At 47.8% G+C, this 21,158-nt stretch overlaps 2 protein-coding genes across 4 annotated transcripts in view; one reads left to right on the top strand and one right to left on the bottom strand.

Annotated features, from left to right (window-relative positions):
- POLR2B (RNA polymerase II subunit B) overlaps positions 1-10,429 on the bottom strand; it is a 24,426-nt gene extending 13,997 nt beyond the window's left edge. Inside the window, exons 1-5 of the mRNA XM_074866713.1 lie at positions 10,274-10,429; positions 9,889-9,961; positions 3,883-4,033; positions 903-1,015; positions 417-636 (exon numbers count right to left, since the gene is read on the bottom strand). Coding sequence (XP_074722814.1) covers positions 417-636; positions 903-1,015; positions 3,883-4,033; positions 9,889-9,961; positions 10,274-10,292 — 576 coding nt within the window. The 5' untranslated portion in view covers positions 10,293-10,429. The remainder of the gene's footprint in view (positions 1-416; positions 637-902; positions 1,016-3,882; positions 4,034-9,888; positions 9,962-10,273) is intronic.
- On the top strand, positions 10,291-21,158 carry NOA1 (nitric oxide associated 1). Of its 3 annotated transcripts, none has more exons than XR_012628742.1 (7): positions 10,291-11,473; positions 12,154-12,318; positions 13,178-13,374; positions 15,522-15,653; positions 17,764-17,880; positions 19,698-19,963; positions 20,250-20,382. XR_012628742.1 is itself a non-coding variant. In XM_074866718.1 (7 exons), the coding sequence occupies exons 1-7, from the start codon at positions 10,291-10,293 to the stop codon at positions 20,453-20,455; spliced, it is 2,022 nt and encodes a 673-aa protein (XP_074722819.1). In that variant the 3' UTR covers positions 20,456-21,158. The 3 variants fall into 3 exon arrangements, 2 of the variants coding, with proteins under 2 accessions (XP_074722819.1, XP_074722818.1); XM_074866718.1 differs by lacking the exon at positions 19,698-19,963 and adding an exon at positions 19,557-19,674 and having other exon boundaries at positions 10,291-11,377; positions 20,250-21,158; XM_074866717.1 differs by lacking the exon at positions 19,698-19,963 and adding an exon at positions 19,557-19,674 and having other exon boundaries at positions 20,250-21,158.

The raw sequence follows: 21,158 nt of genomic DNA, 5'->3' as shown, positions 1-21,158 counted from the left end.
ACTAAACTGAATCCACAGCAATGGAGGGAATAACCTATTCTGATAATAAAATGCATCTATACAGCTGTGAACAAACCAGAGGAGACACTGAGTGAAGAAGTACCTTATTTTAGAGTGCATGCTGCTCTGCAATGTTGAAAATGGAAAGGAAAATATCTAGAGTACTTGGTGGCATTCAGTGCAAAACAGTTATGAAACTGAAGGTAAACATGCCTTAAAGAAGAAGAAAAGGTGGGTCAAGAAAGTCCTAACAGAGGACTGAAAGCCCATCTTTCTACAAGATCATGAGTGACCACAGTAACAGTAATACACTTGAATAAAAGCGCTTAAGCTCCTGGCAAAACATACGGAACAGAATAACAGTAACAGAACTTTCAGTGCCTGTAAAGATGGCTGTGCAAGGTATAATCCCTTACCTTTTCTGATCCATTAATGATGAAGTAGCCACCAGGATCAAGCGGGCATTCATTCAGTTCACAAAGATCACGGTCAGTTAAGCCATTCAACAAACAGTATGTTGAACGTAACATAATAGGAATTTTTCCTATAAAAGTCTTCTGGTGCTGTGTCTGTAACTGATCCTCCCCTTCTTTAATAACTGTTTTAGTTATATCCACATACAAGGGGGCTGAATACCTACAGAATAAAACCACCATTGTGTTACCTGCCAGTTACTGCTCCAGGTTGTACAGAAGGATAATGAAGGCAGTTATTCAAGCACTCACTGGTAATATTAAGCATTATTACCAAATTACCTTCTAGATTTAACAAGTAGACATTGAAATTTAAATAAAGCAGTAATTATTACATTTTCAAGTCACTACTAAATGGAAAAAGACTATCAATTAATAATGCAGGGCCAGTCCTTCCTTGTATTTATCTGCTACAGCGTTCATTCTTACGTGAGGTTTCTCAGTCTGGCTTCATTAGGCATCATAGGTGAGGGTGCTCCATCTCTTTCCCAATGTGTAGGTTTGGAGAGATAGATTTGTTCAAACTTCAACAGATACCGGGGCTGGAAAACAAATGACATTTACCTGTAACGGAAGAAACAGCTGCTTTCTTTTGTTCAAGAGCAGCCCTAGAGCTTAATACCCAATGCTGCCACATGTCCTCAGCTCAAGGTATCTAAACAATCCCTCCTCAGATGACTAGATCAAAAAAACGCTCAAAAACTTTCCATAATTTCTAAATGCCTCATGAATAAAAAAAACAGAGGAAACTGAAGGGTCAAAACCATTAGTAAGAGAAGAATAAAGTACCCAAATAGGTCATCTTCCTATAAAATAGCTAACAAACTCAAAATCTGCCAAGTCAGTGAATATATTATCAAATAGGATATGCCTTACATATGCCTACTTAGACACTGTTTATGTAACTTTAAATAAAACTGCTAGTTTCATGATGCAAAAAGGTGAATCTGCTTCAACGCAGACAATGACATAGCTGATGTATCAAACAAGTGTGAGCTTTTGTAAAGCTCTGCATCCATGCCTAAAACATCAGATTTAATAGCTTTGGTTCTGTTCTACAGAAATCCTTTCACGTGTTACAGTGAAACCATGGGCGTGAAATGACAGACACCTTTCAGCAACAGAACAATTCTCAGGATCTACATTTTGCTCTGAGAGCCACTCACCCCTCAGAATCCTACCACAATGAGACTTAGAGATTCAGTTCACTTAAATCAAAAGCCTCACATTTAAAATAAAGGGGTAAAAGTTTTAAAACAATACTCTTATCAAAGTGCATTTTTGTATCTGGTAGGGAGAACTAGAACTTAAAAGAAAGCAAGCAGTTACACAACAGTAGCTTTGTTCAACTATTTTTTACGCCTGGTCTCAGTCCTGGTGCACAAACGTGCCAAGGCAACTTGGCTCTTGGCCTCCTTGCATGCAGAAGGACCTAGAGATGAGCCACTCTACTCACAAAGTGTTCCTTCACACACCAAAATCCACGGGGGAACAAAAACATGAAGACATCATCAGACCTGCATGTATACAAGTCAAAAGGCTTGTTGCCTTACAGCTTCTTTTCAAGTTGCTATTTCCCCACCACATCCCTCCGCAGAACAGAAGCTAACACAAATAAAGAACTACAGTGCTGCCACCCCAACTAAGCCTAGAAGGCAGCTGAGAATATCTATCACTAAAAGAAAACTTGAATCCCATGTAGGCATTTTACCGTATCTCAGCCGTAAGGACTCTGCTGTAGCACACCACCAAAGCAACACTTGCTCTAGCAAATCAAGCTCCAATGCAGAGAAAAAAAAGTCAGTTTATGGTTTATGTCACAAGTGGTTCTAGCCTTTCTAAAATACATTTTCAAAATCCTCAGATTAAGCCCTTTCTCTGGACTCACTGCTAAAAGCAAAGGTGCAAATTATCCATCCCATATATTTTGTCTCACAAAGGCACAGAAACGACCTTTTTAACATCTGCACTGATTTTGTTTCCTCTAGAGATTAAACAGATTACTGCATCAATTCATCAAAAAATCCACAGCTTTCAGACAAACTGAAGTGTCATTGCTGCTCTATCCACAAGATATACCAATAATTGGCCTTCTGCATTCAAGATATTCTCTCTTACTTATTACTAACCAAAACTGCTACTGAAGAAGGATAACTGTTATTTATAACTGAAAACACAGCAAGTTGGGTAACACCAGTTCCTAGGATGATTCTATAGGATCAGTAAATAAAGACTTGAATTATTGGAAAGGACGTGAAAACAGTCTGATTTTAAAAAGGCATGAAAACTTCCTATGATAGTAGGTGGCAGAGCCTTGTTGGCAAACATTTTGTAGGTCAAAAAAATTCTCTCAATTCTTACCCAAAGAAACACCTTTTTCCTGGATTTGCAACAGCACCCATATATAGTATCAAGTTTCCCAAGTTCTCATGCAAGCAATCTCAAGAACACATCTACCATAATTACTATCTCTGAGCATGGTTGCTAAACCCTCTGATATACTATAAATTACCCAAATTGCCTTCAAAATTTGAGACTGAGTAGAGGGAGAAAGAAGTCAAATTAGTCCAATACACTCAGTCTCCTTAAATTAATCCAGTATCTTCAAATAAGGCAAGAGATGTTTGGCTGCTGGCTGCGTTTAAACCACAACAGTGTCCTAAAGTTCCTTTAAATCTCTAGAGGGAAGCAGCAAGGTAGTGACTGATAGCAGGGCAAGTGATCTTCACTATATGCACTTATGGAACAGGTATCACACGATGAGGGACACAGACGAAAGCACCACAGCCATTGTAGAAGGTGCACACTAGAAGAGTAGAAGAGCCATCACACAGCGCAGACCTTAAATAATTTGTTCTCCTTTGGAACATGGTGCCAATGGAAGATGATGACCAATGGCACCCTTTGAAAACCTGGACCTAACTTCAGCCGAAGAAAGCTAACAGATAACTTTTCAACCATAAACCTTTCTCACCATGGTAAAGCTACTGAAAATCAAAATCCCACCAAAACATGGCATGTTTTTGGCTACTGACTTGCTCTACTACATCCCTGTCAGCACAGTTTCCTACAGTAACTGACAACATGAGCTGCAGCAGCCAATTGTTCCTGGTCATTTCTCAACTCAATTAACAATTTCTCAACTGAACCAGCAGGAGAGAGTAACTCTATAGGAGAGGGAAGTTTGATTCCATGGATAACAAAGCTCTTGCATGTGTTTCCCAGTCACATACCTGACTATCGGGAAACTTGGCCATGTATCTCAGACTCCAAAGAGTTCATACTTCTGTCCTATTGACTGCGCGAGCAGTGTCATAACTCAGATGTATTTCCAGATGTTGAATAAAACCCACCTAAAATCATTTTACATTGTAAAAACATATCACCTCTGCCAGGGGCCTCCACTTACCGGCTCTTCCACTTCTCCTGTGGCATGCTGGGCTTCAGCTTGTAAATCAATTGGTGGAGCATCTTCAACAATTCTCTGCACAGACATCTGAATAAACTCATCAAAAGAATCCAACTGTTGCCTGACTAAACCCTTTTCATCAAAATAGGAGCTAAAAAAAAGAGTGGGTTAATGAACAAGAGATGTTAATTTAATTCACGTGCTTCAAAGATCAACAAGCTTAAGATATATTTATTACAAAACCTCCAAAACTCATGAAATACACCACAAACACATTCACTTTTCATGAGGCATGAGTTCAAACACAGATGCTCAAAATTGTTTAACAATTCTCTCCCTGCTTGAAAACACAGACACTACAAAGTGACAGACTTGCGGCCTTGGTTAAGCCATGACTGTACACACAGCCTATCTTAAATTAGAAGGGAAATGCGATGACAAACCTCAGTAAAAGTGGCTTCAGCTGAAGTTTTCAACAGTGTAGGTATATTACGTTTCTTAACTAATTGTTCAAGCTGCAGTAAACTGAGTTCTCAGCACTCTTGGCTTGGATCGCCTCTGTTCCAGCCACACAGAGATTCCCAGCTTCACCACTGCAGATTTCCCTTAGTCTTTGTGTCACCTAGCTTCAACCCAGCACAACCTAACTGTAAAAATCAAAGCTTAAATTCAAAGCCCCACATCCTAACTTTCAATGGGATGATCTAAACATGTCCGCTGCATTAGCTCCTGCCAGCAAGCTCCTCTACCTCACATTCCTGAAGCTAGCCAGGGAACCCACACCACCTCAGCTTCTGCCCCATCACTGCCAAGATCTCTAGAGAAAACTGGTAAGCACTACTTCCCTACCAATAACCTCAGGCTTCCCCAAGAAGGGAAACACATCCTTGGCTACTGTGCTGTTGCCACAGTGAAGTCTTGCCAGCACAGTCTACTATTGCATAAGGGAAAGGAGGAAGGGAAAGGGCAACCTGTATCACAGAACGGTTGAGGTTGAAAGGGACCTCTGGAGGTCATCTTGTCCTATCACCTCACTCAAGCAAAGTCAGCTAGAGCTGACTGGCCAAGACCATGTCCAGAACAGCTTTTGAACACCACCAAGGACAGGGACAGAGACTCCATGACCTCTCTGGGCAACTTGTGCTGGTGCTCGGTCACCCTCACAATAAAAAAATGTGTTTCATCATACTGAGTGAGGTGCAGCTTCAGCTGAAGGACATGCCTTAGTTACCTCCCACCTGACTGAAAGTAACCCTTCAGTGGGCTGCAAAAGAAAGGATCTCCTTCTGCCTCTAAAGCTTCTCATCTCTGCTCTCCACCCAGAGAGCCTATGGTACCACCCCCACAGACCTATCCTTCTGTTTGCAACTGCTGCTCTAAGACACCAGTCATACACATTTTATGAATGATGCTCTTAGCAAGAGAAACACTTCTTACTCAGTTCCACATAGCATCCCACTCCTTAACAGTGACAAGAAACTGCAGGTCCTGAAGGCTCAGGTCTTGCTAGAAACACTAACATGGTGAAATTGCCAAATACCAACTTCCTAATGCCAGCATCAGCTGTGAGAGTAGTGGGAAAAATCATGTACTTGATATGGAATCAAAATCACTTCTCACTTCATTCAAAACAGTGTACCCCCCTGGGGATCAGCAGGGCTTCTTGATCCCTAATGACAACCTGTAGGAGTCTGGGCCACGCTAGGAGAAAGTTAGTGCAGACAGAAGAATGCAAGGACGAAGACAAGGCCAGCAAAATAAGGCTGGCAAAAACACACAAGATAGCAGATAAGTGAGAAACACCTGTGGTCAGCAAAAGCACACAAGTCTGAGCAAAACAGGGTATGAGATAAGGAGGTTTTGACAAGTTTTGGGCTTTATGTGCTAATTGCAATTAACCAATGCAAATGCTTGTAGAGGCGCGTGAACAGCGCGTGTAGATGACCTGTAGCCTATTAGAAGATAGATGAGTGCGTGTACGGAACTTAGTAGAGTATAAATGTAACCAGAAAAGGAATAAAGAAAAAAAGATGGACGACCTGATCATCACATTGGTGTTGCGTCGTTTCTGTTCCCGCATGGAGAAATAAGGACCCCAGCTAATGGTGACCCCGACAACAACCCTGCTGTTTCTGCTTAAAGCCCTTCTGCTCTGAACATACTAAAACACAGAATTCAGCATAACCAAGCCTGCAGCTTCTGTGACATATTGCTAGCAAACTGGATGTGGTGAGAGGGCTGCGGAGCATCAGGGAGGCTGAGAAGGAGTTAGATAGCTGGTTCCAAGTACAGTCTGCAGTGGACCCACAGCCCATGGCCAAAGAGCTAGAAACTCCCCCACCAGCACACAAAGAAGGGAGGGGGGGGGTGCATTAATGCAGAAGAATGGAAGCTTGCAATGGCAAGGACCTGCAGGACGAAGACACTTCCCCCGAAGCCTGAGGTGCCCTGGCAGAACTGCTTCACCTCTCTGCAAAGACCCATCACATCAAGAGAGATGTTGGAGCTGAGTAAGGCAGCCCAGTGTGCTCCCCATGGAACAACCAGCGTGACTAAGAAAAGGCGACAGGTGCCAGTAGTAGGCGACTCTTCTGAGACGTACAGAGGCACCATCTGCCAACCTGACGCACGCTCTAGAGAGGGGTGCTGCTCACCGGGGGCTCGTGTCAGCGGTGTCACCGAGAGACTAATGAGCCTCGTACAGTCCGCTATTATCTGCTGCTGTTGTTTCATGTGGGCACCGGGGATACAGCCAGAAGCAGTCTGAGGATTATCAAGAGGGATTACATCAATCCTCCTGGTCAAAGGGAAGGGGTTTGAAAGGGCCAGTCGAATCTGGCAAATCAACAATTGGTTACAGGACTGGTGCCACAGCCAGGGGTTCGGCTACTTAGACCATGGGAGGCTTTGAGAAACCTGGTCTACTGGGGGCTGATAGCGTCCATCTGTCAGAGAAGGGGAAGAGCATCTTCATTCATAGGCTTCCCAAGCTGGTGAAGAGGGCTTTACACTAAAGTTGCTGGGGGAGAGGAACCTCAATCCAACCCAATCCTACCAGCTTGATACCAGTGCCAGCAACAGATGCCCAGAGCCTGGAGAGGGGTCACAGATCAGCAGGGGAGCACCTAAGGAGCAGCACAAAGGAATTCCAGCCAGTAAGTCAGCTTCATCCAGGCCAAACTTAAATGCCTCTATGCAAATGCACATAGTTTGGGGAATGAACAAGAGGAACTAGAGACATGCACATGCCTGCAGGGCTACGATCTTACTGGCATCATGGAGACGTGATGGGATGACTGCTATGACTGGAGTGTGGAAATGGAATGATAGCCAGGGAGATGGGGGAGGGTGTCACCCTCTATGTCAGTGACCAACTGAGTGCATGGAGCTCTGCCTGGGGAAGGATGAGGAGTCGGCTGAGAGCTCATGGGTCAGGACTAAAGGGAGGGCAGGGACAGGAGACATTATAGACCTGACCAGGAAGACCGAGTGGACGAGGCCCTCTATAGACACATAGGAACAGCCTCACGTTCACAAGCCCTGGTCTTCATGGGGGACTTTGACCACCCTGATATCTGTTGGAGGGACAACACAGCAGGGCATAAACAATCCAGAAGGCTCTTGGAATGTGTTGATGATAACTTCCTTCTCCAGGTGATAGAAGAACCAACAAGAAGTGCTATGCTGGACCTTGTTCTCACCAACAAGGAGGGGCTGGTGGGGAGCATGAAGCTCAAGGGCAGCCTTGTCTAGTAACCATGGAGCTCAAGATCCTTAGGGCAGCGAGGAGGGCGCACAGCAAGCTCACTACCCTGGACTTCAGGAGAGCAGACTGGCCTCTTCAGGGTTCTGCTTGGTAGAGTAGCATGGGATAAAGCCCTGGAGGGAAGAGGGGCCCAGGAAAGCTGATTAATATATAAAGATCACCTCCTCCAAGCTCAGGAGCGATGCATCCCAACAAAGAAGTAGTCAGGTAAGAACACCAGGAGGCATGAATGGATGCACAAGGAACTAACTCCTGGACAAGCTCAAACACCAAAACAAAGCCTACAGAGGGTGGAAGCAAGGACAGATAGCCTAGGAGGAGTACAGAGAAGTTGTCCAAACATCTAGGGATCAGGTTAGGAAGGCCAAAGCCCTGACAGAATTAAATTTGGCCAGGGACAAGGGCAACAAGAAAAGCTTCTATAGCTACATCACTGATAAAAGGAAGACTAGGGAAAATGCAGGTCCTCTCTGGAAGGAAACAGGAGACCTGGTTATCCGGGATGTGGAGAAAGCTGAGGTACTCAATGAATTTTTTGCCTCAGTCTTCACTGGCAAATTCTCCAGTCACACCACTGAAATTAAGAATGCAAAGGCAAGGACTGGGAGAATAAAAAACCACCCAGTATAGGAGAAGACGAGGTTCAAGACCATCTAAGGAACCTGAAGGTGCACAAGTCCATGGGACCTGATGAGATGCATCCGTGGGTCCTGAGGGAACTGTCAGATGAAGTGTCTAAGCCACCATCCCTCATATCTGAGAAATAGTGGCAGTCTGGCGAAGTTCCCACTGTCTAGAAAAGGAGAAACATAACCCCTATTTTTAAAAAGGGGCAAAAAGGAAGACCTAGGGAACTACAGGCCAGTCAGTCTCATCTCTCTGCCTGCCAACATCACGGAGTGGGTCCTCCTGGAAACTATGCTAAGGCACATGGAAAATAAGGAGGTGATTGGTGACAGCTGACATGGCTTCACTAAGGGCAAATCATGTCTGACAAATTTGGTGGCCTTCTACGATGGGGTTACAGCGCTGATGGATAAAGGAAGAGCAACTGATGTCATCTACCTGGACTTGTACAAAGCATTTGACACTCTCCTGCACAACATCCTCATCTCTAAATTGGAAAGACACAGATGTGATGGGTGGAACACTCGGTGGATAAGGAACTGGCTGGATACTCACACTCAAGGAGTTGCAGTCAACAGCTCGATGTCCGAGTGTAGAGCAGTGACAAGTGGTGTTCCTCACCGGTCGGTGTTGGGACAGACACTGTTTACCCTCTTTGTCAATGACATGGACAGTGGGATCGAGTGCACCCTCAGCAAGTTGCCAACAACACCAAGCTGTGTGGTGCCGTCGACACACTGGAGGGAAGGGATGTGCCATCCAGAGGGACTTGGACAGGCTTGAGAGGTGGGGCCATGCAAACCTCATGAAGTTCAACAAGGCCAAGTGCCCTTGACACATGGGTCAGGGTAATCCCAAGCACAAATACAGGCTGGGCAATGAGTGGATTGACAGCAGCCCTGTGGAGAAGAATGTGGGGGGATGGAAAACTGACTATGAGCCAGCAATGTGCACTCACAGCCCAGAAATCCAACCACATCCTGGGCTGTATCAAGAGAAGTGTGGCCAGCAGGTCAGGGGAGGGGACTCTCCCCCTCTAATCTGCTCTCGTGAGACCCCACCTGCAGTGCTACATCCAGCTCTGGAGCCCCCAACATAAGAAGGACATGGACCTGCTTGAGCGGGTCCAGAGGAGGCCATGAAGATGATCAGGGGGCTGGAGCACCTCCCCTGTGAGGACAGGCTGAGACAGTTGGGGTTGTTCAGCCTGGAGAAGGCTCTGGGGAGACCTTCCAGTACTTAAAGGGGACCTACAGGAAAGATGGGGAGGGACCCCTTATCAAGGACCGTAGGGATAAGAAAAGGGGTAATGGTTTTAAACTGAAAGAGGGTAGATTTAGATTAGATATAAGGAAGAAATTCTTCACTATGAGGGTGGTGAGACACTGGAACAGGTTGCCCAGAGAAGCTGTGGCTGCTCCCTCCCTGGCAGTGTTCAAGGCCAGGTTGGACGGGGCTTAAGCAACCTGGTTTGGTGGAAAGTGTCCCTGCCCATGGCAGGGGGGTGGGAACTAGATGCTCTTCAGGGTCCCTTCCAACCCAAACCATTCTGTGATTCTATGTCACCTGTAAGACCTGTAAGTGTTAAAAAGAGTTAAGCTTTAGCAAGTCACCTAATAACGATCCAGCAGGCTTCTTGCCACAAGTCAGGGGTAATTTCATCATCATCTTCATCATACTGCATATCTGCCGGGGAAGCACAACATGTAAGCCCCGCTCTAGCCACCTCGGTGTCTCTCCTCACCTGCTGAACAGGGCCGGCACACGGCGACCTGAGGGACCCTCCAGTACCCCACCTGGCCGCCCAAGGGCCGCAGACGCCTGTGGGAGACCCCACCGCACCCAGAGCGCTCCCCATCTCAACGCCATCCCCAACCGCACCCCCATCCCCAACCGCATCCCCACCCCCCCCACCTTCCGCGGGCCCTACCCCCCCTCGCCGGGCTGAACCGGGGAGAAGGCCCAGCAGGGAGCTGCCTGCAGCCGCAGCACCCTCACCTTCGTCCGCGTCGTACATGGTGGCAGCGGGAAGAGCCGCGGGCGGCGGCGGCAGAGACGGGAACGGAGTCGAGGCGCGCTGCGGAGCGACGGCGAAAGAGCGACGAGAGAGCTACGGCGAATCCCCTACGCGCCCTGCGCACGTCACTCACGGAGCGGGGCTACTGCGCGCGCCGTCTCCCAGAAGGCAGCGGGGGGCGCGCATGCGCGGTTGCTACGCCACGCCCCCTGTCTCCCGCCTTAGGGGCACCGGCCCCGCCATGCGCCGCCTGGTCCCGCTGCTCCTGGGCCACCTGGCCCGCGCTCGGTCCTGGGCTCTGGTGCCGCGGCGCGGGGTGGCGGCACCAGCCAGCGGCGAGGAGGAGCGGTTTGTCTTTCTAGAGTATGAGCCAGAGCTGAGCGAGGCGGCGGCAACGGCAACGGTGCCCCGCCGGGAGCGGCGGCAGCCGGGTAGGGAGTGGCGGGAGCGGGGGCCGGTGGCAGTGGCAGTGGCGGCGGGACAGCCCGACCCCTCGGTTCCGCCGAGCGGTCTGAGCTGCTCGGGCTGCGGGGCTGAGCTGCAGTGCTGCGACGGCGCGGCGCCGGGCTTTGTGCCGGCAGAGAAGTACCGGAGCCTGTCGGAGAGCGCGGCGGGGCTGCGGGGCGCCGTCTGCCAGCGGTGCTGGCTGCTGACCCACAGCGGCCGGGCCCTGCGGCTGCAGCTGCCGCCCGAGCAGCACCGCCTGGTGGTGAGCGCCGCCCTGCGCCGCCCGCTGCGCCACGGCCGCGGCCCGCTCCTCCTCTACGTCCTCGACGTGCTGGAGCTGCCTGACCCGGTGCTGCCCCAGCTGCCGGCGCTGCTGGGCCCCGACGTCCCCGCCGCCGGGCTGCTGGTGGTGGGCAACAAGGTGGACCTGCTGCCCGCCAACTCCCCTGGGCACCTGGGGCGGCTGCGGGAGCGGCTGGTGACAGCCTGTGTCCAGGCCGGCCTGCGCGAAGCCCCGCTGGTGGACGTCCGCCTCGTGAGTGCCAAGACGGGCTTCGGCCTGGAGGGGCTGGTCAGCCGGCTGCAGCGCTCCTGGAAGTGTGCCGGAGACGTCTACCTGCTGGGCGCCACCAACTCCGGCAAGTCGACGCTCTTCAACGTCCTGTTGCGCTCCGACTACTGCAAGTCCCGTGCCCCCAACGTCATCGACAGGGCTACCGTCTCCCCCTGGCCAGGTCAGGGGCACCTCTCTTCCCATCACGGCGCAGGTTATGCACGGTGTCGGGTACTCAGAGGCCAGCTGGCCTACCCTCGGCCACCCCTGGGGCAGGGGGACCTGTCACCGAATGGGTGCCTGCCACCACAAAGCATCGTCATTGTGGGCAGCGAGCTCCAGTCCTGCACTATGCTTCAAATCGTCACCTTCTTCAGGGTGGGAGGCATGCCAGAGCGTGCTGTGCATCTTGTAGCAGTAAGGGATTTGGGAACCAGAGCCGGCCTATGTGCTCCCCTTCCAGCAGGGGTGGTACCTGATCCAATGTCCCTAACAATTAGGGGTGCCCTCCACTCTAGAGAGACCGGGAGGTGGACTGGTGAGCACGTGTAAAGTAATCATAGGCCAAACCAAGCTGCCTGGAGGTGGGAATTGCCTGGGGTGTATTAAGTCAGTCTTGACACCGCTTGGCTTTGAGGCTTACTTCATCAAACCATAGGTGAGTGCAGATCTTGAGCAGGTGGGTGCCTCATTTCCACCATCTTGGCTGGCACAGCTAGTACTTTATGGAGGCAGCTGTATTTCTACCTCCAACTTTGTGTTACTGGATTTCACCCAAAAGTTGGAGAAACAATTTTTTTTTTCTTGTTCCTCAAAGCTTAAATGTGCCACGTAGTCAGATTGCCACCTTCTTTTTTTCAGGAACAACACTGAACCTATTGAAATTTCCAATTATTAATCCTACGTGTGACAGGATATTTCGAAGGGAGAAGAGACTGAAAGAAGAGGCAACAAAAACAGAAGATCAGCTAAGCAGTGAAGAAAAAAAGTACCTTAATCACCTTAAAAAGCAAGGTTACTTAGTAGGTGAGTATTGCCTGAGTAAAGGTATTGCCCCTCTGCTCCAATGTAAATACTGCATTACACAAAGGACTGTTAACTTCTTAATTTGCTGTAGAATCCAGCTGGTTTTGGCAAGTAATTTCTTCCCACTCTGAAAGAACTAGTTTCCATTTAATTATGGGAAGAACACGCTATCTGTAGTAGCAATAAAAAGTTTCCAAACTTGCATTCAAGTTATTTTGACCGATTTTTGTTCCCTGACTAATGGGTGCAAGCCCTCTAGCTTCTCTGTAAGGAGCATCATTAGTATTTCTTTTGAGTACTTATTTTTCTGCCGTTGTAGTAGCATTGCGCAGGTGTCCTCTGTGCAGTGCACCTCGCATCAGCATTTGCTAACCTAGTTCAGAGACCTTAGCAGTTTACAGTGATACTGCATTGTAGGCTGTCTCTCGCTCTCAAAGGAAGAAAACAAGTTTCATTTTTAAATAATCACATTTTGGCTGCAGACCACAGTGGTCGTACATGATTTTAGTATATCCAATAGAGGGAGTTGCCAGAAGATAGCCCTGATTTTCAAATAATTCTGTTTGACAGTCTAAGGCACAAAAAAGAAGGCAGCCTGCTTTACTGTGAAATGGAAATAATGGAGTGTGATCTGGTCCCTGCTGAGGTTCTGGGGCTTGAGGAATGCTAAGCAAGAATTATAGAAGACATTTCTTATCATCTTGGCTTTTGAACGCACAAATTTCTAGCTATATAGCATCTTTATCACCTTTATATTACCAATGTGCATCCCTTTTAAGCAAGGGAAGGGACAGATATCCGATTGAAGGAAAGGCAAGTTAATAAATTAATTACAAGGAAACCTTTTGTTTTAATCCAGGAAGAGTTGGAAGAACATTTCAACGGAAGAAGGGTATACCTGTGGTTGACTTTGACCCTGATGCGCTCTCATACAGCATAGATGAAGACCCCAGACATTCCCCTAGGAAGCGTGAGGAAAGGGAGGAGTTCACATACAATGAAGTGAAGGATGCTCGCTGGTGTTTTGACACTCCAGGGATTGTAAAGGAAAACTGTGTAGGTACTCTGTGATGCTGTGTTTTGGGATGACAGGGTTTGGGAGGACTGTTCTGCCTTAGCTCTCCCACAGGCACAGCTGTATTTCTGCTGCAGTCCTGGGGTTAGGATTCTTTTGGTTTGGGCAATTGTGTTAAAATATGGTTTGTATTTATCTGGGAAGGGTTCATTGTGTTAACACTGTTGCATTTCTGAATAGTGCCTACTGATCTTTACAAAGGAACTGTATGAGTGCGTCATCAAACTTTGTTAACATCTAAATGAAGGGAAGTAAATGATAGTGCTGTAAGCAAGTTTATACTAGCATGACCTGATTAAGTTTGCACTTTTTAAGCTCTACCAGCCTGCTGAAAAAGGTGGAGCTTAGGAGGATAACCAGTGTTGTGTGACTGAACCAAATCTTTGAGAAAGCATTCTCCTGAAGCTGACAGGATCTGCAGTGTTCCTGTTAATAGCTCCAGTACATCAGGCCTTACTTCAGTGTTTCAGCACACGTCCAAAAAAGTTGTGTTTAGATTTTTTTGATCACTTTGATACCTGTGCAGAGCTACAGGTCATCTTTTGGGGAAGATTAAAAAGTACAGGATATAGAGAATGAAGTGCAAGAACTGTACAGTCATCAGCTTAGAGACCTGGTTTGGTGGCTGGAGATTGGATATGTTCTTTCTTCTTTTGGAGTTGAATAGGTGTGGAAAGAAAGTGGGCTTTGCTGTTCCTGACTTTGATTATTCTTGCTGTGCCTTTGGAGAACTACCTGCCAAGTTTCAGATCAAATTTAGTTCCTGTGGTCAGTGTTCGATCTGAATGTAGGACAAGCAGATGGTTTATGTGGCAGATTTTGTCAGGGGAGTTTTTTAGTTATGAGCAGGTTTGAGTTTTTTTTCTTTTGGAAGAAGAGGGAAGGAAAGTGGCTGTTAGCATATGATGGAATTAAATTTTTGTCCTTATTCCTTGGCGGTTTGTTTTTAGCTGCTTCTTCATGACTCTTTCCAAAGCCAAGCTTCTGGAAAGTCTAGGAAAGGATTACTGATAACTCAAATCTTGGATTAAGCATTGCCAAACAGATCAGAAAGCCTGCAGCTAGCAGGACAAAGCCTCCTCGTCTTTAAGAATCAGTGTTGAAGGCTCCCCTGACTTTCAAGCTAAAGATTGTCTGCCTGTGAACTTAGGAAGAGCATTCAGGGTACTGGCTGCACCACAACCCATGTTAGTTCAGTCTTTTAATGCTGAATTGAGGTTAAATCCTCATGGCCAGACTGCTACAAACTTGTATTTGCATGACTGTAGTATGCATGGGGGACAGAGTCTGAAGCATTACTGCTGTCAGTTCCCTGTGTTTAGGAAAGAGACACTGTCAACATGGAGACTAGTCTCTTCCTCTGAACTTCTGTGCCTGCGTTGTTTCATAGCTGGGTTTGAACAGTTGCTTCTTTAGGAAGTAATCAGACCGCTGTGGCTGCAGCATTACTGGTTAAGTTGCTGGCTTTGGGGTGGATCATTTCACTGAAACAAGTTAGCACCGAAACAGATGAGCCAGTTAAGCTAGGAGATGGAGGGAAAGGGAGGAGAGTAAGACAGGCAGCAGGAGCATTCGGGAGGCCTCACAGAGGGGAGAGCTTGTTTCGCTGTGCCTGGGGTAGGGATCCATGCTGTGTGGCAGGTTGGTCATCCTGCAGTTTGAGTTATGTCACAGTGTGATCCAGCACTTTTCTCTCAGTGAGACATTTGAGACTAGCTTTGCTGCTAGTATTGATTTGGTACTTTGTGTCACTACGTAAGTGGAATAACTCAAATGTCATAGCTGAAGGTGGTCTCCAGTTCTGCACATGGCGGCACTCATGCTAAAGCACAGTAAATCTTGTGTGAGCTTGTTCCAGCCAGACCCAGAATTCCCAAATCTGTGGTCCAACAGGCTGCTGGCAGCTCTTATACTTTGTTATGGACCCTGCATTGCCGTGGAGATTCGTGACATCCCTGCCTCATCCTGTTTCTCACTTACCACGTGGACCAGAATTGAACTGTTCTGTTAGATGTTCTTCACACTGCTTTACTTGTTCTTTCTCCTCTATCAGTATAATACCAATATTAATTTCATTGACCCATTAAAACATCTGGAATGAGTTATGGCAGTACAATTTATTTTGCAGGTTTTAAATCTCCTGACAGAGAAAGAAGTAAAGCTGGTTTTGCCAACACATGCCATTGTTCCACGAACCTTCATTCTCAAGCCAGGAATGGTTTTGTTTTTAGCAGCCTTGGGACGTATAGACTACTTAGAGGTAAGGGAAGAAAGGATTCTGTGAGCAGCTGCTTCATCTCTTGTTATAGTACCAGATGATAAAAGGCTTTCTGGGTAGCTTTTCCAGACCCTTTCTTTGCTGCTTTTCAGGTGATTAATCTGTTAGTAAAGCACGCATAAAGTCAGAATGCCTTGGGATGGAGAGTTACAGTTGAAAGGTTTGATACTTGTTACCAGCATGCAGTATTTTATATTGTATGACAGTAACTGCTTTTGAATGCTGACAGACGCCTTCAGCTTAATGTGCTTCCCATAACATACAAAGGCACAAGGCAGAGAGGGAGGGAGGAGAGTGCCAGAATTAACTGGAAAATAGTTATTTCTGTGTTTCATGAAAGCTGTTTGCCATGAGAGAAAAGCATGGGCATTTTGCTTTCCTGACACAGACCTCTGAAGAATTTGCCCAAGGAAGCAATTAAATGCACATGTATTTTAGTTTCTGTAAAAATATTTTTAAAAGGTGCTCTGTGTGTGTGTGTGTCCCTGCCAATTCCTTCCATTTATTAGAAATCCCATGCCATACGTGTTTATTGAAGTGTGTGGAGCTGACCTCCCATGATGTTCCCTCTGGAAGTGGTGGTTTCTTCCAGCTATGGATCTAGCACTTAATGATAATGCCTTCCTCAGTAGTTTGCCCCAGTTTGGGAAGGGCATGTGTGTATGGCTATTCCTTTGTTTCAGTCAGCTTTCCAAGATCACCATAAAATGTTGAATTGTTACTTTGCTGAGGACACTTTTGACCTGCTGGAAGAAAACCAGAAAGGTGGAGGGGACAGGATTCTGTAAGTAATAATGTACCAGTATGGCAGGGGAGCTCCATCATAGTTAAGGTGAGAATGCGGAGCCCTGTCCCAAAAAACAGCTTGGCAGTACAGAAGAGTAATGCCTCACTCAGGAAAAAAATGCTGTTTGTGATGAGAGCAACCCAGCAGAAGAAAACCTGTCTTTATCCATACTGTCTTGGGCAAAGCTCTAGGAAAAGAACTTCCTAGGCATGTTGGTTGGGCACTATCAGGGACTCAAGAAAGCACCTGGATTTGCATCCCTGACAAAGTAGGACAGCGATACAGGTGACATTTTGCTGACAGTAAACACCCTCTGCAGAAACACTGTGAGATCAGGCAGCTACAGGGCCGCCCAAGGGGTTGTTTTGTTGTGAGGGATGACTTTTGTTCTTGAAAGTTGTGGAGAACACAGCTGGTGTTGGCAGCCTAGGGAACCTGAGGTCAGGGTAAAAAAGTGCCACACCATCTCCTGATGAGAGGATCAGGCTCAGAGACCTGTCCAGTGCAGCAGGGCTGGCAGTTAGGCTTCCTCCATGTAATGATGCTCTTAGCAAGCTGAGCCATGCATGTTTAGGGTCCCACAGGTCCTTGGTATCTGTCTCAGCCCATTGCTGTATTGGCCTTGCAAATGTACATCTTCCAGAGACCTTGGAGGAAGACAGTTGTGCCCAGATCATGACAGAGGAGCCCCTGCCTCAGATCAGGTCTGTGAGGAACTTGAAGGAATTGCTAAACTTGAGTTTCCGTATTTCAGGCTGCTAGCAGTGTTTGTAGAGGTTTCTTCTCTCTCTGGCCTTGTTTGCTTTTTGTGCAAAAGTTACAAGAGTGCCTGCTGAAATTGCTCCACATTCCATCTTTGCATAGTTTGAGAGCAGCTTGGAACCAAGTATAGTTTGATGGGAGATGCATGTTAGAAATGTAAAGCGACAGGAGAAGAAGCACCAGACAGGAGATGTCCATCACCTCTCACACTACATAACCACACCGAGTTTGTTCTTGGGAATTAAACTTGAGCAAAGATACCTCTTGGATGATTTGCCAGATGTGATGGCAGGGGATATGGTATTGGGAGTACTTTGAGGCAGGATGGTAAGCCATGGGTGCTTCTCTCCTGGAAGCTCAGCTTCCCTGTTTATATAAATCCTGGCTGCTCTGCGGTGACACAGGCAAGGACCACTCAGACAAGGACTGGACATCAGTCGAACAAGTTTTCAACATGCAGGAAAGAAATGGAGCAGGAGAGAGCAATTTGGGGCTGCTTTTCTGTTATTGTAACATCCATTCTCCTCTTGTTATTGGTTTCAGGGAGAAAAGTCTGCCTGGTTTTCTGTCATGGCTTCTAACCTGTTGCCAGTCCACATTTCTACCCTGAATAACGCAGATGCCATCTATGAGAAACACGCTGGCCAAGAGTTACTAAAGGTAAGAGGAGGTGCTGTCGTGGGCTCTGGGTTGCAGGTGCCCAGGCTGTCCTCCCTGCCTGCTGAAATGCCCGCCCTGGCTGGGGCACAATTGACAGGAAAAAACTGCATGTGTCAGTGTCTAGCTTGAGCCCAGAGGGCAACTGAGCACCATGCAGCCACTCCCTCACTCCTTCCCCCTCAGGAATGGGAAGGAGAGAATACAACAAAAGGTTCCTTGGTCAAGACAAGGACAGGGAGGGATGACTCGCCCACTATGGTCACCAGCTATGGTCAAGACAGACTCATTAGGGGAATAAAAAGAAAATAAATTTAACTCAGACACCACCACCACCACTTAACAGACAGAGTAGGACAGTGAGAAGCATTACCACATCTTAAAAACACCTTCCCCCCACGCCTCCCTTCTTCCCTGGCTCAGCTTTGCTCCCAATTTCTCTACCTCCTCCCCTCCAGTGGCACAGGGGGCAGGGAATGGGGGGTGCAGTCAGTCCCACTGCTCCTTCCTCCTCAGGGGGAGGACGCCTCACACTCTTCCCTGCTCCAGCATGGGGTCCCTCCCACAAGAGACAGTCCTCCATGAACTTTCTCCAACATGAGTCCTTCCCTACAGCTCTTCACGAACTGCTCCAGCGCGGGTCTCTCCCATGCGTTGTCCTCCCAGCGTTGAACTACAACAGCATGGGCTTCCCTCAGAGTCCTGACCTTCTTCAGGCACAGTCACCTGCTCTGGCGTGGGGTCCTTCATGGGCTGCAGGGGCACAGCCTGCCCTCTCACCATGGGCTGCAGGGGAGTCTCCACTCTGGCAAACCTCCCCCCCCCACTCCTCCTCCTCCTTTCTTCCACTGACCTCAGAGTTTGCAGAGGTGTCTCCCTCGCAACTCCCACTCCTCCTCCCAGGTTCACCTTCTTAAATACATTATCGTAGAGGTACAGCCACCATCGCTAATTGGCTTGGCCTTGGCACAAAGGAGGGTCTGACTTGGAGCTGGGGGAGCTTCGAGAAACTTCTCACAGGGGCCACCCCTGTAGCCCTTTCCCCCCACTACCAAAACTCTGCCACACACACAAACCCAGCACAGTCAAGAGTTCAGGACTTCTGTGGTGGGAGAGTAGAGATCTGCAGTGTGCAGCACTCTTCCACAGGCTGCGTGGCTGCAGCTGTGTTAGGAAAGAGCACCTGAGATGGGGTTTCAGAACAGATTGCAGTTGAAAAACATGCCTTTCTTATTCTTTCCCCGCTGGATCCTCTGCACATCCCTTCATCTTCCGGTGGTCTGACTTTTTCCTTGGTATTGCCACATACTGTGTAGCACTTGCGGATTGTTGGGGGACAGGGTGAGCTGTCCCTGTTCTGGCAGCTCCATTCCTGTGCACATCGAGAACAGGTGCTGTCCCCTGTCCCTCGCATCAGGGTGGCTGGCTTGAGCCACTAGCTGGGTCCTGCAGCGGGCACTCCATCTTTGCTCACCTCTGAGCTCCCACTGGCTTGCTCTGGATGTGATCCCGATTCCGTTCTTGGCAAACCTGAAAACTCCGTAGGATATTCAAGCCAGCTCTTACATGGCTAACAACGGTCTAATATCTTTATTTCCACTTGTGCCTTGCTCACCAGTTTAAGGTAGTGCTGAAGCATCTCTTGACTGTTAAATCTTTTCTCCATGTTTTGATCTTAGGTTCCCATGGGTGGGGAAGAGCGAATGAAAGAGTTCCCTCCACTTGTCCCTCAGGACATTACACTGAAAGGAATTGGTACCACTGAAGCAGTCGCAGATATCAAGCTTTCCTCTGCAGGTAGTTTAATATTTCTTCATTAGTTTGTTTTGCAGGGTCTGCATCCTAGAAACATTGATGGGAAGAGGCCTCTGAAGGGATGAAGCTGTATTTCCTGCTCAGAGCAGGACTGTCACCAGCACAAAATCAGGGCAGGCATGACTTGTGTCCAGCTGAGGCTTGGCAACCTCTGAGAATGGAGATTGACAACCACGCTTGTACAGGATGACCATATTGCAATACTTTATGCTCTGGCTGCCATACAAGTTCCACAGCATCAGGAATGACTGTGACACTGTTGGCTGTCCAGGTGAGAGGGAAAGGGCCATGGATTGGAAAGCTTTATTGTTGTGGTTTTGGTAGTTCCTACCATCCCTCTTAAGTTCTGTGTCTGGGGAGAGTAAGATGTGGATTTAGGTGTTATCTTCTATTGGGAAAGGGCTGGGTATTATTTGAGTTTGCTTTCTCAAAGAAATCACACCTTTGTAACTCAGGTTCTTCACCAACATGAGAAGCACTGAGTTTGTGCCAGAACCCTCGTTCTGATCCTAGTGACTTGTCTCACTGACTGACTGTATTTTTTTTTGACTGTGCAGGCTGGGTGGCAGTGACGGCTCACGCAGAAGAGAAATTGCTGCTCCGGGCCTATACTCCTGAGGGCACTGCGTTGGTGGTGCGGGAGCCTCCCCTTTTGCCATACATCAGTACCATCAGAGGGTCCCGGATTGCAGGCAGTGCTGCCTATAGGACCAAAAAGCCTTCCTCCCTGGTGGAAAACCTGAAAACCACAGGGAAAAGATAGCACTTCTCATCAATTGAGCGAGGTAGAAGACAGAACAGCCTGTGGAGAACCTTTTTGCTTATTGGTATTCAGGGGAGCTTGGACTCCTTTTTAAAGGCAGACAGGCACATTTTTGAAAGCAGGCCTGGGGAGGAACTCCACAAGTCCACACCTGATCCAGCCACTGAACTGCAGCCATTTTGAATGAGCTGGGCAACTGGTACCTTGCTGTGAGAGGCTTTTCCCTGGGACCTGCCAGTATCTCTGAGCAAATCCCTTTACCTGTTTCCTCTTGAAATATGGGATGGAAACTCGCCTGCCCTGGGCTGGCTTTGCTTCTCATAGAGTAGGTCTTCTTTTGCAGACATGCTCCCACAGGTCAGAAATCACCTTGTTCTTGGAGGCTTTACGGCATTTCCAAAGTGGAAGGAGGTGGTGGAGGGAGTGGGGGGAAGCAAGGAATGCTGCAGTGTGGGTATGACCCTCCTAGTGGCTGATAGTAATTCAACATCGACCAAAAATCAGGTCCTTTCAGCCCTTCAACATCTGGGGCAGACAAGGGAGTGCAACACGCTGCTTTTGGACACAGGGAAGGTGAATTAATGAAAAGCAGGTCTGCTCATGTGCTTGAAGAGGAAATTTGCAGCTCACTGCTTTGATTTGGTTTGTAGCTTGTGTAAAGGTTTCTAAAAGTGAGGGTGTAGAATAAAACTTTTCAAAGACA

This window comes from Strix uralensis, chromosome 4 (assembly GCF_047716275.1).
Source record: "Strix uralensis isolate ZFMK-TIS-50842 chromosome 4, bStrUra1, whole genome shotgun sequence".
In the NCBI taxonomy this organism is placed as follows: Eukaryota; Metazoa; Chordata; class Aves; order Strigiformes; family Strigidae; genus Strix; species Strix uralensis.
This window is presented reverse-complemented; position numbering and strand designations above follow the sequence as displayed.

What these genes read in the sequence shown, in the direction of transcription:
- NOA1 (XM_074866717.1), top strand. Translation starts at nt 10,291, where the DNA reads ATGGTGGCAGCGGGAAGAGCCGCGGGCGGCGGCGGCAGAGACGGGAAC. An exon ending in CTGGCCAAGAGTTACTAAAG is followed by an intron (nt 17,881 to 19,556) that starts GTAAGAGGAGGT and finishes TTTTGATCTTAG; the next exon opens with GTTCCCATGGGTGGGGAAGA. An exon ending in TATCAAGCTTTCCTCTGCAG is followed by an intron (nt 19,675 to 20,249) that starts GTAGTTTAATAT and finishes TTGACTGTGCAG; the next exon opens with GCTGGGTGGCAGTGACGGCT.